The 16,358-nt window shown below is 37.7% G+C and overlaps 1 protein-coding gene across 1 annotated transcript in view; it reads right to left on the minus strand.

Moving 5' to 3' along the window:
* Window positions 1-16,358, minus strand: part of VTCN1 (V-set domain containing T cell activation inhibitor 1) — a 67,419-nt gene that overhangs the window by 14,885 nt on the left and 36,176 nt on the right. The window contains exons 3-4 of the mRNA XM_057500589.1: window positions 11,322-11,669; window positions 8,997-9,275 (exon numbers count right to left, since the gene is read on the minus strand). Of these exons, the coding sequence (XP_057356572.1) occupies window positions 8,997-9,275; window positions 11,322-11,669 (627 nt within the window). The remainder of the gene's footprint in view (window positions 1-8,996; window positions 9,276-11,321; window positions 11,670-16,358) is intronic.

Below are 16,358 nucleotides of genomic sequence, written 5' to 3' on the forward strand. Positions count from 1 at the left end.
AAAGAAAAATCAGGAAAACAATTTCATTCACAATTACATCAAAAAGAATTAAGTACCTAGGAATAAACCTAACCAAGGAAGTGAAAGACCTATACCCTGAAAAATACAGGACACTCTTAAAAGAAATTAAAGAGGACACTAATAAATGGTAATTCATCCCATGCTCTTGGCTAGGAAGAATTAATATTGTCAAAATGGCCATCCTGCCTAAAGCAATATACAGATTCAATGCAATCCCTATCAAAATACCTACAGCATTCTTTAATGAACTAGAGTAAATAGTTCTAACATTCATATGGAACCAGAAAAGACCCCGAATAGCCAGAGCAATCCTGAGAAGGAAGAATAAAGCAGGGGGAATATCGCTTCCCAACTTCAAGCTCTGCTACAAAACCACAATCATCAAAAGAATTTGGTACTGGCAAAAGAACAGACCCATAGGCCAGTGGAACAGACTAGAGAGTCCAGATATAAACCCAAGCATATATGGTCAATTAATATATGATAAAGGAGCCATGGATATACAATGGTGGAATGACAGCCTCTTCAACAGCTGATGTTGGCAAAACTGGACAGCTACATGTAAGAATGAAACTGGATTATTGTTTAAGCCCATAAACAAAAGTAAATGCAAAATGGATCAAAGACCTGAATATAAGTCAAGAAACCATAAAACTCAGAAAAAAATATAGGCAAAAATCTCTTGGACATAAACATGAGCAGCTTCTTCATGAACATATCTCCCTGGGCAAGGGAAACAAAAGCAAAAATGAATAGGTGAGACTGTATCAAACTAAAAAGCTTCTGTAAAGCAAAGGACACTATCAGTAGAACAAAAAGACATCTTACAGTATGGGAGAATATATTTATAAATGACAGATCCGATAAAGGGTTGACATCCAAAATATATAAAGAGCTCACACACCTCAACAAACAAAAAGCAAATAATCCAATAAAAAAATGGGCACAGGATCTGAACAGACACCTCCAAAGAAGAAATTCAGATGGCCAACAGACACATGAAAAGATGCTCCACATAGCTACTCATCAGAGAAATGCAAATTAAAACCACAATGAGATATCACCTCACACCAGTTAGGGTGGCCAACATTAAAAAGATGAACAACAACAAATGTTGGCGAGGATGTGGAGAAAGGGGAACCCTCCTACACTGCTGGTGTGAATGTGAACTAGTTGAACCATTGTGAAAAGCAGTATGGAGGTTCCTCAAAAAACTCAAAATAGAAATACCATTTGACCCAGGAATTACACTCTCAGGAATTTACTCTAAGTATGCAGCAGCCCAGTTTGAAAAAGACATATACACTCCTATGTTTATTGCAGCACTATTTACAATAGCCAAGAAATGGAAGCAACCTAAGTGTCCATCAGTAGATGAATGGATAAAGAAGGTGCGGTACATATACACAATGGAATATTATTCAGCCATAAGAAGAAAACAAATCCTACCATTTGCAACAACATGGATGGAGCTAGAGAGTATTATGCTCAGTGAAATAATCCAGGCAGAGAAAGACAAGTATCAAATGATTTCACTCATCTGTGGAGTATAAGAACAAAGAAAAAACTGAAGGGACAAAACAGCAGCAGACTCACAGAACCCAAGAATGGACTAACAGTTACCAAAGGGAAAGGAGCTGGGGAGAATGGGTGGGAAGGGGGGGATAAGGGGGAAAACTGGGCTTTATGATTAGCATACATAACGTAGGGGGTTGGGGACATGGGGAAGGCAGTATATACAGAGAAGACAAGTAATGATTCTATAGCACCTTACTACGCTGATGGACAGTGACTTTAATGGGGTGTGTGGGTGAGACTTGATAATAGGGAGAGTCTAGTAACCATAATGTTGTTCAAGTAATTGCACATTAACAATAAAAAAGTATGAAATACCTAGGAATAAACCTAAGCAATGAAGTGAAAGTCCTATACCCTGAAAACCTAAAGAAACTCATGAGAGAAATTAAAGAAGATACCAATAAATGGAAATACATCCCGTGCTCATGGATAGGAAGTTAATGTTGTCAAGATGGCCATCCTGCTTAAAGCAATCTACAGATTCAATACAATCCCCACCAAATACCAACAGCATTCTTCAATGAACTAGAGCAAATAGTTCTAAAATTCATATGAAACCACGAAAGACCATGAATAGCCAAAGCAATCCTGAGAAGGAAGAATAAAGTTGGGGAAATTATGCTCCCCGCCTTCAAGCTCTACTACAAAGCCACAGTAATCAAGACAATTTAGTACTGGCACAAGAACAGACCCATAGACCAATGAAACAGAGTAGAAAGCCCAGATATAAACCCAACCATATATGGTCAATTAATATACAATAAAGGAGCTATGGACATACACTGGAGAAATGATAGCCTCTTCAACAACTGGTGTTGGCAAAACTGAACAGCTACATGCAAAAGAATGAAACTGGATTATTGTCTAACCCCGTACACAAAACTAAACTCAAAATGGAACAAAAAGCTGAATGTAAGTCATGAAATCATCAAACTCTTACAAGACAATATAGGCAAAAATCTCCTGAATATAAACATGAACAACTTTTTCCTGAATGCATCTCCTCAGGCAAGGGAATCAAAAGCAAAAATGAACAAATGGGACTACATCAAGCTAAAAAGCTTCTGTTCAGCAAAGGACACCATCAGCAGAACAAAAAGGCATCCTGTAGTATGGGAGAATATATTTGTTAATGACATATCCAACAAGAGATTAACATCCAAAATATATAAAGAACTCACACACCTCAACAACCAAAAAGCAAATAACCCAATTAAAAAATGGGTGGAGGATATGAACAGACACTTTTCCAAAGAAGAAATTCAGATGGCCAATAGGCATATGAAAAGATGCTCCACATCACTAATTATCAGGGAAATGCACATGAAAAACATAGTAAGATATCACCTCCCACCAGTTAGGATGGCCAGCACTGAAAAGACTAGGAACAACAAATGCTGGCAAGGATGCAGAGAAAGCAGAACTGTCCTACACTGATGTAGACTTATTCAACCATTGTGGAAAGCAATAAAGAGGTTCCTCAAATAACAAAAAATAGAAATACCATTTGACCCAGGAATTCTGCTCCTAGGAATTTACCCAAGGAAAGCAAGATCTCAGATTCAAAAAGACATATGCACCCATAAGTTTATTGCAGCACTATTTACAATAGCCAAGATATGGAAGCAACCTAAGTGCCCATCAGTAGATGAATGGATAAAGAAGATACGGTACATGTACACAATGGAATGCTACTCAGCCATAAGAAAGAATCAAATCCTACCATTTGCAACAACATGGATGGAGCTATAGGGTATTATGCTCAGTGAAATAAGCCAGGCTGAGAAAGACAGATACCAAATGATCTCCCACATTTGTGGAGTATAACAATGACCCAAAACTGAAGGAAGAAAACAGCAGACTCGTAATCTCCTAGGAGTGACTAGGAGTAACCAAAGGGGAGGGGTGGAGGAGGTCTGGTGGGGATGGTGGGAGAAGGGGCTTGAGAGGCATTATGATTAGAACACATGGTGGGGGGGGATCATGGGGAAGACAGTGTAGCACAGAGAAGACAAGTAGTGACTCTGTGGCATCTTACTACACTGATGGACAGTGACTGCAATGGGATATGGGGGGGACTTGATAATATGGGTGAATGTAGTAACCACATTGTTTTTCATGTGAAACCTTCATAAGAGTGTATATCAATAATACCTTAAGAAAAATTTGTAAAAAAAATGAACTCTGTATATGTACAGGACTTCACTGTACGGAGAGCTGGCTAAAATTCCTTTACTTTTGATGGAATTGAACTTTTCCATAGCTTCTGTCTACTATGTTAGCCTCACCACCCAGATATGTAGAACCTGTTTCTGAGCTGTTCCTGGGTTTTGTGAGGGAATTCAGCTTGTTGCCAAGGGTGTCCAGGTTTGCCCTTCTGTGATTCTGCCCATCTGCCAAATCACCCACCTATATTCTGCTTTCCACTTTCTACTTTCCTATATGCTTTAACATCTCAGATGTCTCTATTTTCATTAAGATAGAGTTTGAAGTTCTGATTTCTAATTTTGTGTTTTTTGAGACAAGAGTGGGACAGGAATGTCTATACTTTGCTATCTTAAATCCAGAAGTCTTTGAGAATCATGCTTTTGTTTGGAAAGATTTGACTATTATTTGTGATTTTAATCTGAAAAGGAAAGAATTTGTTTAATTTTGTAGATAGAGTTTTATAATTGTTGGGTTGGCGGTGTTAATTAGGTAATGTTTCTTTATATTAGATTTGCAAGAGAGCCATGAGTGATATATATGTGTGTGTGTGTGTGTGTGTGTGTGTGTACTGTTCCCAACACACTTCTGCAGCTAGACGTCTGGGTGTAAATGGAGTTTCACCAATTAAATGTACTAGTGCCCTACTACAATAAACTGTAAGACTTTCCATTGTAGACAACCAGTACTAAATATCTATTATCAGCAGCAAAGTAGCTACATAGCAATGTCTACAATGGAAATCTCTATCCAATTGCCAATGTTCTTCCCCATTTCAGTAGTACTTATGTGCATGCTCAGTTGCTTATGATAGGCACACTGGAAATTGAGCTGAAGGAAATGAAAGATCAGCATAATCAATCAAAACCAAGGCATCAAAATGACAGCATCAAATATCAATTATTGAATACCCGAGTATCAATGTTTGTATTTACTGAGCAACTTCTGTGTACCTGTGTTATAGGCTGAAAAACAAAAAGAAGTCATGACACCTTTCTTCATAGAAGTTTCAATTCACTTAGAAGAATCATAACATATACACGAACAATGATCAAATAAGACAGAAGATAAAAGTGTGGCAAGTTCCATCTTCCTGACATTTTAGAGTGTTATTGGTGGCAAAATTTGGGGTTGCCTGTGTCCAGTCCCTAGCTTCTTGGGTGTTTAGAAGCAATTGCCGCTGGTAAGGCAGAGTGTCTCTGGGCCACATGGGGAGGGTGGGAGCCAGACAGTGAAGAGCCCTATGGGCATGGGTCTAGATTGTAGACTACGCAGGTATTCATATGTAGTAGCTCTCTGCAGGTAACATGATGGTACCAGCTTGTCCAGTCTGAAAGCTGTTGGGATCCCAGTACTATAGAACACAGTATGCAAATTTGGGAAATTTCAACTGCAAATTCCCCAGTGAGTGGACATTTAACAGACATTTACTCTAAACAAAACATCTATGGATTCTGCATGCAACATTACTTCAATGCAAGAACAGTTACAGAAATCTGCACTCTTGCACTGAGTAATTTTGAGTCAACTAGCCTACAAAAAAATAACCAACTGAAGCAGAGTAATACCTCCTCTTCCAGGCTGAGTGGACTAACAGGGGAGTTTCTTTCCACAAGCTCTTGGTACCTAGTCACTAAACTTTTGTAATGGCTTAAGAAACATATGTAAACATATTACTTGAAAAAGTATATTGATTATGTTTATAACTATTAATAATATATTATCCCTAATAAAAACTGAGGGATTTTCTGAGAAAGAAAAAATATGTGGGATGCAGCAAAAGTGGTTCTAAGAGGGAACTACATAGCACTACAGGCCTGTCTTATGAAATAAGAACAATCCCAAATAAACAATCTAAACTCACAATTAAAGGAAGTAGAAAAAGAAGAACAAATGAAACCCAAAGTTAGTAGAAGGGACATAATAAAGATCAGAGCAGAAATAAATAAACAGAAAGAAAACAATAGAAAATAAATCAATGAAGCAAGAATTGTTTTTTTGAGAAGATAAACAAAACAGACAACCCCCTAGCCAGACTTATAAAAAAAAAAAAGATGCAAATAAAATAAGAAAAGAAAAGGGAGAAATTCAACCAACCACAAAAATTCAAAGAATTATGAGAATTCTATAAAAAATTATAATAAATTATACAATCTAGAAAAAAATGTATAAATTCCTAGAAACATACAATCTTCCAAGACTGATCAGTAAAAAACAGAAAAATCTGAACAGACTGATTACCAGTAACAAAATTGAATTGGTAATCAAAAAAATCACTACAAACAAAATACCAGGTCCAGATGGCTTGACAGCTGAATTCTACCAAACATTTAAAGAAGAGTTAATACCAATCCTTTTTAAAGTATTTGAAAAATAAAGAAGAGGAGGGAATACTTCCAAACTCATTCTATGAGACCAGCATCACTCTAATACCAAAACCAAAGACAATACAAAAGAAGGAAATTACAGACCAGTATACCCCTGGTGAACCTTGATGCAAAAATCTTCAACCAAATATTAGCAAACTGAATTATAAAACACATCAGAAGTGTCATCCATCAGAACTAAGTGGGATTTATTCCAGGGATGCAAGGATGGTACAATATTCATAAATCAATCAATGTGATATACCACATTAACAAAAGGAAGGATAAAAAAACCATATGATCATCTCAATAGATACTGAAAAAGCATTTGACAAAATTCAACATACATTCATTCATGATAAAAAATCAACAAAATGGGTATAGAGGGAGCATACTTCAACATAATAAAGACCACATACAACAAACTCACAGCCAACATCATACTCAGTGGTGAAAAGCTGAAAGCTTTTCCTCTAAGATTGGGAACAAGACAAGAATACCTACTCTCACCACTTTTATTCAACATAGTACTGGAAGTCCTAGCCATGGCAATCAGACAAGAAAAGGAGATCAAAAGCATCAAAATTGGTAAGGACGAAGTATTTGGAAGAATATATTTGTTAATGACATATCCAACAAGAGGTTAACATCCAAAATATATAAAGAACTCACTCACCTCAGAAACCAAAAAGCAAATAACCCGATTAAAAAATGAGTGGAGGATATGAACAGACACTCTATATTTTCTATATATAGTATGATACTGTCTATGGAAAACCCTAAGGACTATACCAAAAAACTATTAGAACCTATAACTGATTCAGCAAAGTTGTAGGATACAAAATCACTATAAAGAAATCTGTTGCATTTCTACATACTAACAATGAACTAGCAGAAAGAGAAATCAAGAAAACAATTCCACTTACAATTGCATCAAAAAGAATAAAATACATAGGAATAAACCTAACCAAGGAGATGAAAGACCTGTACTCTGAAAATTATAAGACTTGAAAGAAATTGAAGAAGACACACATAAATGGAAATCTATCCCATGCTCATGGACAGGAAGAATTAATATTGTCAAAATGGTCATGATGTCCAAAGCAATTTACAGATTCAATGCAATCCCTATCAAAATACCAATGGCATTTTTCAATGAACTAGAGCAAATAATCCTGAAAGTCATATGGAACCACAAAAGACCCTGAATAGCCAAAGCAATCTTGAAAAAGAAGAACAAAGCTGAGGGTATCATATGCCCTGACTTTAAGCCATACTACAAAGCTACAGTAGTCAAAACAATATGGTACTGGCACAAGAACAGAACCATTGATCAATGGAACAGAATAGAGAGCTCATAAATAAACCCACACATGTATGGTCAATTAATATATGACAAAGGAGGCCAGAATATACAATGGGAAAATGACAGTCTCCTCAATAAATGGTATTGGGATAACTGGAGAACTATATGCAAGAGAATGAAACTGGATTTCTCCCTAACATCATATACAAAAGTAAACCAAAATGGATCAAAGACCTAAATTTAATACACAAAACCATAAAACTCTTAAAACATAGGCAAAAATCTCTTGAACATAGCATGAGAAACTTTTTTCTGTACAAATTTTTTCTGACACATTTCCCAGGGCAAGGGAAACAAATAAAAAATGAACAAGTGGGATTACATCAAACTAAAAAACTTCTGTACTGAAAAGGAAACCCTTAACAAAACAAAAAGGCAACTACAGTAGGGTAGAATATATTCCTAAATAATATATCTGAAAAGGGGTTAACATCCAAAATATATAAAGAACTCATATGACTTAAAACCAAAAAATCAAATAACCCAATTAAAAAATGGGGAGATGACCTGAATAGACATTTTTCCAAAGAAGACATACAGATGGCCAAGAGGCACATGAAAAGATGCTCCACATCACTCATCATTAAGGAAAGGCAAATCAAAACCACAGTGAGATATCACCTCACACTAGTCAGAATGGCCACTGTCCAAAAGATAAGAAATAACAAATGTTGGCGAGGATACGGAGAAAAGGGAACCCTCCTACACTATTGGTGAGAATGTTAATTGTTGCAGCTACTATGGAAAGCAGTATGGAGGTTTCTCAATAAAACTAAAAATAGAAATACCATACATCTCTGCAACTCCACTTCTAGGAATTTACCCGAAAAGAAAAAAAATCTCTGATTTGAAAAGATATATGCCCCCCTCTGTTTATCACTGCAGTATTTACAACAGCCAACATATGGAAGCAACCAAAGTGTCTATCAATAGTAAAGTGGATAAAGAGCAAATGGAACATATATAAAATGGAACATTATTTAGCCATAAAAAGGAAAGAATTCCTGAGCTTTGGGACAACATGGATGGACTTAGGGTATTATGCTAAGTGAAATAAGCCAGATGGAGAAAGACAAATGCCATATGAATTCACTTATATGTGGAATCTAAAAACAAAACAAAACGAAAAAGCAGTAGACTCATAGACACTGAGAGGTGATTGATGGTTACTGTGGGGGAGGGGTTGGCATGGGTGGGTAAAGTAGGTGAAAGGGATAAAGAGACAAAAAATCTCAATCATAATATAAATTAGTCATGAGGATGAAAATATAGCATAGACAATATAGTCAATACTTCTGTAACATCTTTCTATATTGACTGATAATAACTACACTGGTTGGGGTGAGCATTTAATAATGTATATAACTGTTGAATCATTATGTTGTATACTTGAAACCAATATAATATTGTATATCAATTATACTTCAACAAAAAATTTTTTAAAACACAGAGGAACCGACCTGTCACTTTGATATCCCCTGTAGCTTTGGCAATATCATTTTCAATCATACAGGAGTATGTGTTGTTGATTGTGACATTGTAGAGCACAGACACAACCTTCATGGTCACATTCTCAGAGTTCAGTTCAAAGCTGGTATTGGAGACTTCTGAGAAGTTGACTCCCTGGTCAACTTGAGATGCCCAGACCACTGTAGGCTGGGGGAACCATCGGGGAGCTTCACACCATAACCTCTCTGAGCTGGCATTATAGTCCACATTCATCTCTGGGATGCTGAAGGCTGCAGGGTTAAAGGTCAAAAAGGGCAGCTGTCAACATCAGATAGATTATATGGCCTTTGAAGTGCTTGGTCTTAAAAACCCAGTCATTTCTATAATTGAAGTGATGCGGTATTCATCAGTAGGCTGTGTATGGCCCATCGTGTTGTAGATACAAGTAATGATTTGTTCATACTATTGGCATGCATCACAACCCTCTGGCCAAAATCACAAACTTCAAGACCTAAATGCTAGGTATAATTGTTACAACAGATATATTTCTCCAAGTAAGAGGAGTTCCAGTTTATCTCTTAAGGGTAGAGGAAAGTTGATCACAAAAAAACTATCCCTTAAGGAAACTGGGCAGTTTTCCAGGTGCCTATGAAGCCTCCTGGATTTTATGTATTTTTCTGCCACGAGAATAAAGTTAGGGTGGGGAAGGAGAGAGGAAGAAAGACAAACAGCATTTGTCTGTCACCCATAGAAACTCCATACACAGGTCTTGTCATCAGGGGGATCTGGATTTTGCTTAGGTAGAGACTGTCCAGCCCTGGTATCCAGGGATATAGACAGACATTGTTTTCTTCTAAGATAATTCTTCTTGGGGAGATAAATGAACTTTGAAATTATTATTAACTTCCTCTTCCATCAGAGCCAAGAAACACTTGTAGAGACACAGTGGAGACATGTTAAGGCCTGGACATTTTAGCTGTACATTGTTTATTATGCCAAAATGACAAGATACAATTTATTAATTTAATATCTTCCTTTGCCTGGGAGTGTACTGGTGCTGAGTGAGTGGTGAAAGGTGAGCCCTTGCCCTGCCCTTTAAAAATCCTGCTGTCTAGCAGAGGAGACAAGACTCACATACTTGGAGCAGGCAGAGAAGAAGCTTTGCTTATGAGAAACTGAGTGTAAATGACCACCCACCACCACTTACTGAGGGTGTACTCTGTGCCAAGTACCCAATTCCAGACATTGCATTTGCACCTTGCAACCATCCTAGGGATATCTATTATTATCACCATTTAAAAAAATAAGGTTTTAATTTTGGAATAATTTTAGATTTACAGAAAAGCTGCAAAGCAACTTGAGAGAGTTCTTGTATAATCTGTACTTGGTCTTCCCCATTGTTACCATTTTAAATAACCATGGTGCACTTGTCAAAACTGAGAAACCATCATTGACACATTGCTATTAACAAAACTCCAGACCCTAACTATTGTAGGCACAATGTTATGAAGTGTCCAAGAAAGGCCTGTGTGGACTAGCTTAGGCTAGGAGGCCTCAGGATACCTTCTGCCTATCCTTTAAGGCTCTTCTCTAATGCCAAATTCTCCATGGGGCTTTCCTATCCTTTCCCTCCCTATGCATTTGGATGTGATCTCTCTCTGCCTCTGAATCTCCAATTACTCTATATTTCTCTTAAAGCATTTGATAAACTTTACAATTACTATAAGTATTTAAGCATTTTTCTTATCTCTGCCCCAACCCTCAACTCTATAAGCTCTACGCTATGAGTTCTTCCAAAAGGTCTAATCATTTTTGTTTCCTTAATCATTCTTTTACTTCTATAGAACTTGTCTCATCCCTTGTACATAAATACAGAAATCATGTTAAACTGAGTTGGTAAGGAAGGATGGATTTCAATGGGAGAGCGTTAGTAAGCTTATAGGACAACGTTATTTTGGTTAGTTCCCTTTGAATTCCAAAAAAGGATCCCACTGTCAGAAGTCCCTGAAGGTACTGATTTCAGAGTTGGGCCTAGTGCCTATGCAGCTTAGAAAAGTCTCAGACCAGATTATAGGCTTCTCATATGAACAGTAGCAGAGGCTACCATAAAATTTATGTTGGCAAAATAATTGAGGGAATATATGCACACAAAAACTATAAGGCCTAATATTAATAGTGGGCTACTTTTGGAATTGATGTGGATTTTGGACAGCAAGGATGCTAGCAGGGTCTTTGATATTGGTCACTCATGAGCGTAACAGATCTATTTCATCAGTAAACCATAGTCTTTAGCCCCAAATATCTTGGCAGTTTCTGTTTTTCCAAAAGTAACTCACCTCCAGTTTTATACTCAAGGTTAGCATTCCCCTTGCCTTTAGAAGTGATGACGTAACACTTATAGGTGCCAGCATCTGTGAGTTGCACATTTTTCAATCTCAGAGAAGCATTTCCAACTATCACTTGATCAGCAAACACAGATGTCCGGCCTCTGAACATTTCATCCTGGTCTGACAGGTCATCTTTGCCTTCTTTGAATTCATGGACCAAGCCCATAACACCTTCCTTGAGCCACTGTATCACAATATCAGAAAGCTTTATGTCGGGTTCAAAAGTGCAGCTCAGGATTCCATCCTCCCCGATACTCCCAGCTGAGGTGAGAGTAGTTACTGTGATGGAGTGTCTCCCTGCAATTCAGAAAGCATGGGTCAATGCCAAGGGAAGCTTTGGAACTTCTACAACCAAACTTTTACTAAAAGCCAAACAGAGACTTCTGTAATAAATAAGAAATATAGACGAGCAAGAGAGCCATAAAAAAGAAGACATAAGAAAAGTAGGAGCAGGAAGATGAAAGTTTTGATATATATAGCAGATCTGCTCTACACAGTAGCTTTTTGAGACCAAGGAACCCAAACCTTGAGAGGCAACAAGAGAAGATGATATTGGACGTGGTGTTTGAAGATAAGGATTCAAGTTCTGGCTTTGTCACTTAATGTGTGACCTTGAATAAGTCATGTAACCTCCCGGGATCTCAGTAAAATGGAGGTGATGGATATCTGTCTTAGCTACCCTAAAGAATTCTTGTGAGGATCAAATGAAATGGATGAAAACTTGATATGCAAAGTGGAATTAACACAATAAGGTGTTGTTATTCTTAGTTAACCAGAAGTGATACAGAAGTGAAACCTCATGTTAACTAAATGTGGCTAAACATTCTGAGGTCTGCTCAATTTTAAAAGGCTGTTACTTTTATCTCCATTTGAATGATGAAGAAACTAAGGCACAGAGAAAATAAATGATTTGGTTATAGTGCTAGCTATAGCATAATGAAGAATGATACTTAGTTAAATCGATTTTTGGCCTAAGATAAAAGCCACCCATCCTCTCCAAACATATCACCAATAGAAATGCTAATTATGGCACCAGTGGTGTCCACTGCCTCTTCCCCACTTGGCCACTTACTTTGTGAAGGATTGACCAGTTGTTCTTTGTGCACTAGAGGCTGCTGACTAGGATATATATAAGGGGTGATTTGATTAACCAAATCTTCTTGAGAGGGTCTGGATGAGAAGTGAAGAAGAGGAGGCGTCTTTGAGCCCAATTGGTGAATGGAGTAAACACAGAGAAGTGTAAGGGAGAGAACATGAGAGAGAAAGATGAAGCGAGCCCCCCATCCTTACAGCTGTCTTAGATCTTGAGGGTTTTCAGGTCTAGTTCCTGTCTCAATCTCTAAGTGTCCTGTGAGTAAAATTGCAGTATTTCCAGAATCTCTCGCCTGGCTTTAGTGCATCTCCATGTCAACAGGCGTTCCTAAAGGGTTTAGAGAGGTAGTTCATTTCATATCAATGGATAATTACCTGGGAGACTGAGAGCTTATCTGAACCTGAGAGGTTTGGGGGAGGTCTTCCTTGCTTCTGCTGGAGCAGGAGAGAGAGGGCTCCCGGACCGCAGTTTGTAAGCAATAAATGGGTTTTTAACTTTATTTCTCCCTTTAACTGATTTCAGTTTTGAGGTGTTTTGCCCCAGAATTTTCTCTCCCCAGAGTTACAGTCCTGTAAACAAACACCTTATATTAAAATGGTCTGTGCAAACCTCTCTTTCTTAAAGCCACAAAAGTCTAAAGGAGGGGTCCTGAGCACTTCTCATCTGGGCTTCTCAGCTTCCTTATTGGTATTCTAGCTTCTCATCTCTGTTTCCATCCAATCTACTTTACATGCATTAATCTTATGTACTACTTCACATTACATTAATCCTGAAGTTACAAGCTGAGCATGTCAATTTTCTACTCACTAATCTCCCATGGTTCCTGAGGGATGTGGAGAGTTCAGACTAACCAACATGGTTCTCAAAGCTAGATACTGCATGGTAAGTAGTAAATCCCCTATTGATAGTAGTTCAATTGATACCTTCCAGCCTCATTTCCCATTGTATCCTTTCATAGTCTATACTATGTATGTGTATCAAATGATTTGTTGATTTCCTTCTTTCAATGGAAAAGTACATAGACAAATCATACTTGCTATTTTTTAAATATAAGAGGTAAGCATTTCAAACATAAGGATATCTTTGGCATCTTGCCTTTTCTAGCACCTTAGGGATTGGAATTGTCTAGTTGGCTCCTAGGCCTTTATAAAATAGGTGAAGGTAATGGATGAGGGACAGACCTGGAGAAGCTAAGCTAGATGGATTTATATTAAAAAGAACAGAGAGCTACGGCTGAAGAAAAATTATAAATGAAAGGGAGGCAGAGGAAACAAAAACATGTGCATAGGCTGGTTTGGAAAGATGTTTTGGAGGCCTTAGAGTATGAGAGAAGAGAGATTTTGGAGCAGCTGCCATGCATGACAGCCATTTATGTGGGAGATTTGGGGAAGGAATTATTATGAAAAACGATGGTATGAAATTTTTCTGTGTAATTTGAATGTAACACATCATATCCCCTTCCTTGGCATTTTCTTGAACACTGCTTTTAAGATTTAATTTGGTTTTCAATTATTTTTACTTGACAGAGTAATATCCAAGATATTCCAGGCTAGTACTGGTTATACAAGTATACTATGCATCTTCACACCCCTGTTCACCTTATACCTACAATTTATAGTTTTCTCCTCTCCTTTATCACCAAGTTATCCAAATTCTACTTATACTCAAGGCTGTTCAGATGGCAGCCCTTGCATGAAACTCTCTTTTGATCTGCCAAAACGAAATTAATAGATTCTCTCTCTACTCTCCATTAACACTTTCTTTTGCCTTTATTTTAGTACCTTTTTCCCTCTACCTTGTGCTTAGTCTATCTCTGGCACTAATTTGCAAGCTTTTCAAAGGCAGAAACTGTTTTAATTCTATTAGAGTCCTAGAATGTTGTGATTGTTGATTTTATGTGTCATCTTGACTGGACCACAGGGTGCCTAGATATTTGGTCAAACATTCTGTGGTGTCTTGGCGTCTGTGAGGATGTTTCCGGATGAGATTAACATCTGAATTAGTAGACTGAGCAAAGCAGATCCCCCTTCCTAATGTGGGGGGAACCCATCCAATCACTTGATGACCTGACTAGAACAAAAAGGCTGAGTGCTGAGTGAAAGGAAGCTACTATTGCCTGACTACTTTGAGCTGGGACATCAGTCTTCTTCCTGCCTTTGAATTTGAATTGAAACATTGACTCTTGGGTCTTGAGCCTACTTGTCTTCAGACAAGTACACCAGACAAGTACATCCTCAGAAGAACCAGAGCTCTCCTGGTTCTGAAGCCTTTGGACTCAGACTGGAACTTAACCATCTGGGTCTCCAGCTCACTGACTGCAGATCTTTGGATTTCTCAGCCTTCATAATCATGCCAGCCAATTCTTTCTAAATCCACCCACTCCACACCACCACACACATACACATACATCCTGTTGGTCTTGTTTCCCTGGAGAATCTTAATACAAATTTTAGTAAGAAGTGGGGTGCTGCTGTAATAAATACCTAACTTTGTGGAGGCTTTGGAAATGGGTAATGGATACAGGTTGGAAGAGTTTTGAGGTGCATGATAGAGATATGGATGTTAAGGGCAATTCTGGTGAGGTCTCAGATGGAAATGAGGAATTTGTTATTGGTCGCTGGAGGAAAGGCAATCTTTTCAAAGTGGCAAAGAACTTGGCTGAACTGTGTTTTAGTGTTTTGTGGAAGGTTGAATTGTCACGTGATAAAATGAGATATTTAGCTGAGAAGGTTTCTAAGCCCAGTTTTAAAGGAGCAGCTTGGTTACTCCTGATTGCTTATAGTAAAACATGGGAAAGGAGATGAAGAAGGAATTGTTAAGCAAAAAGGAACCATAACTTGAAGATTTGAAAAATTCTCAGCATATCCATATTGCAAAAAAAAAAGAGAAAGCTGTTCTGAAAAGAACCCTAAGTGTGTGACTGAACAACCACTTGATAAGGAGATCATAGATGTGATTCATGGGTTTAATCAGGCATCTCAGAAGAAGCCAGGAATACACATGGGATTATAACAGCAGAAACACTGTCAGCTGGGCATAGGAAATTAAAGGAGATAGAAAAAAATGAGACAAAATTAAAGAAGGCTGTCAGACTTCTTAGATCCTACAAGACTGGACCACAGAGATATTCAGCTGTGAGCATGTGCAATTCTTCCAGAAAAGGGCAGTCTAACCCTAAAGGATCTTCAGAGATCATCAGGGCTGCCTCCTTAGTTTCAAAGGGTAGGGCCATTACCTCTATGTCATCAGGCCAGGGCCTCTGATGGAAACCTTAGAGGTAGGGCCTCCTGGAGCCTGTGGGGACTTCCCCACCTCCAGAACTGTGAGAAAATAAATTTAGTTATTCAAGCCACCCAGTCTTGTTATAAGGCATCCTGAGCAAACTGAGACAAGTACCTACTGCTGTGTTTTACAAAGAGAAATAATATTTTTTGAGTGAATAAATAAAATGAATGACTGAATGAAAGTCAGTAGGAGTCATTGCACTGTTTAAGATAATGGTTCTATACAAAATGATTGTTGGGGTAAGGAACATTTGGTAGGATTACCTCAACTAATTTTGGGGGAAATGTAAGCCAGTGAAAAAGAAGACAATGAAACACAGAGATTCTCAATAAAATCATGGAGCAAAATGTAACTATGTTAAAGCAAGGATAAATCTGATTTCAATTTATTAAGTGTCCATTAAAGTTAAATTGAAAAATTACTTTTCAGAAAAAAATACATGGTTAGTACAGTTTATGAAGAGAATGAAATGGTAATGACTTACCTTGGTTCAGTAATTGTGTTACTGAATTAATTTTAATGGATTGGCCTTGAGCCCAAAGGTAGAGAATTCATTTCTTAGAGAACTTAATGATTAAAAGTAGGCAGCTGTGACATACCCTGGGACT

The sequence above is a fragment of the Manis pentadactyla genome, chromosome 4, assembly GCF_030020395.1.
Source record: "Manis pentadactyla isolate mManPen7 chromosome 4, mManPen7.hap1, whole genome shotgun sequence".
Taxonomy (NCBI): domain Eukaryota; kingdom Metazoa; phylum Chordata; class Mammalia; order Pholidota; family Manidae; genus Manis; species Manis pentadactyla.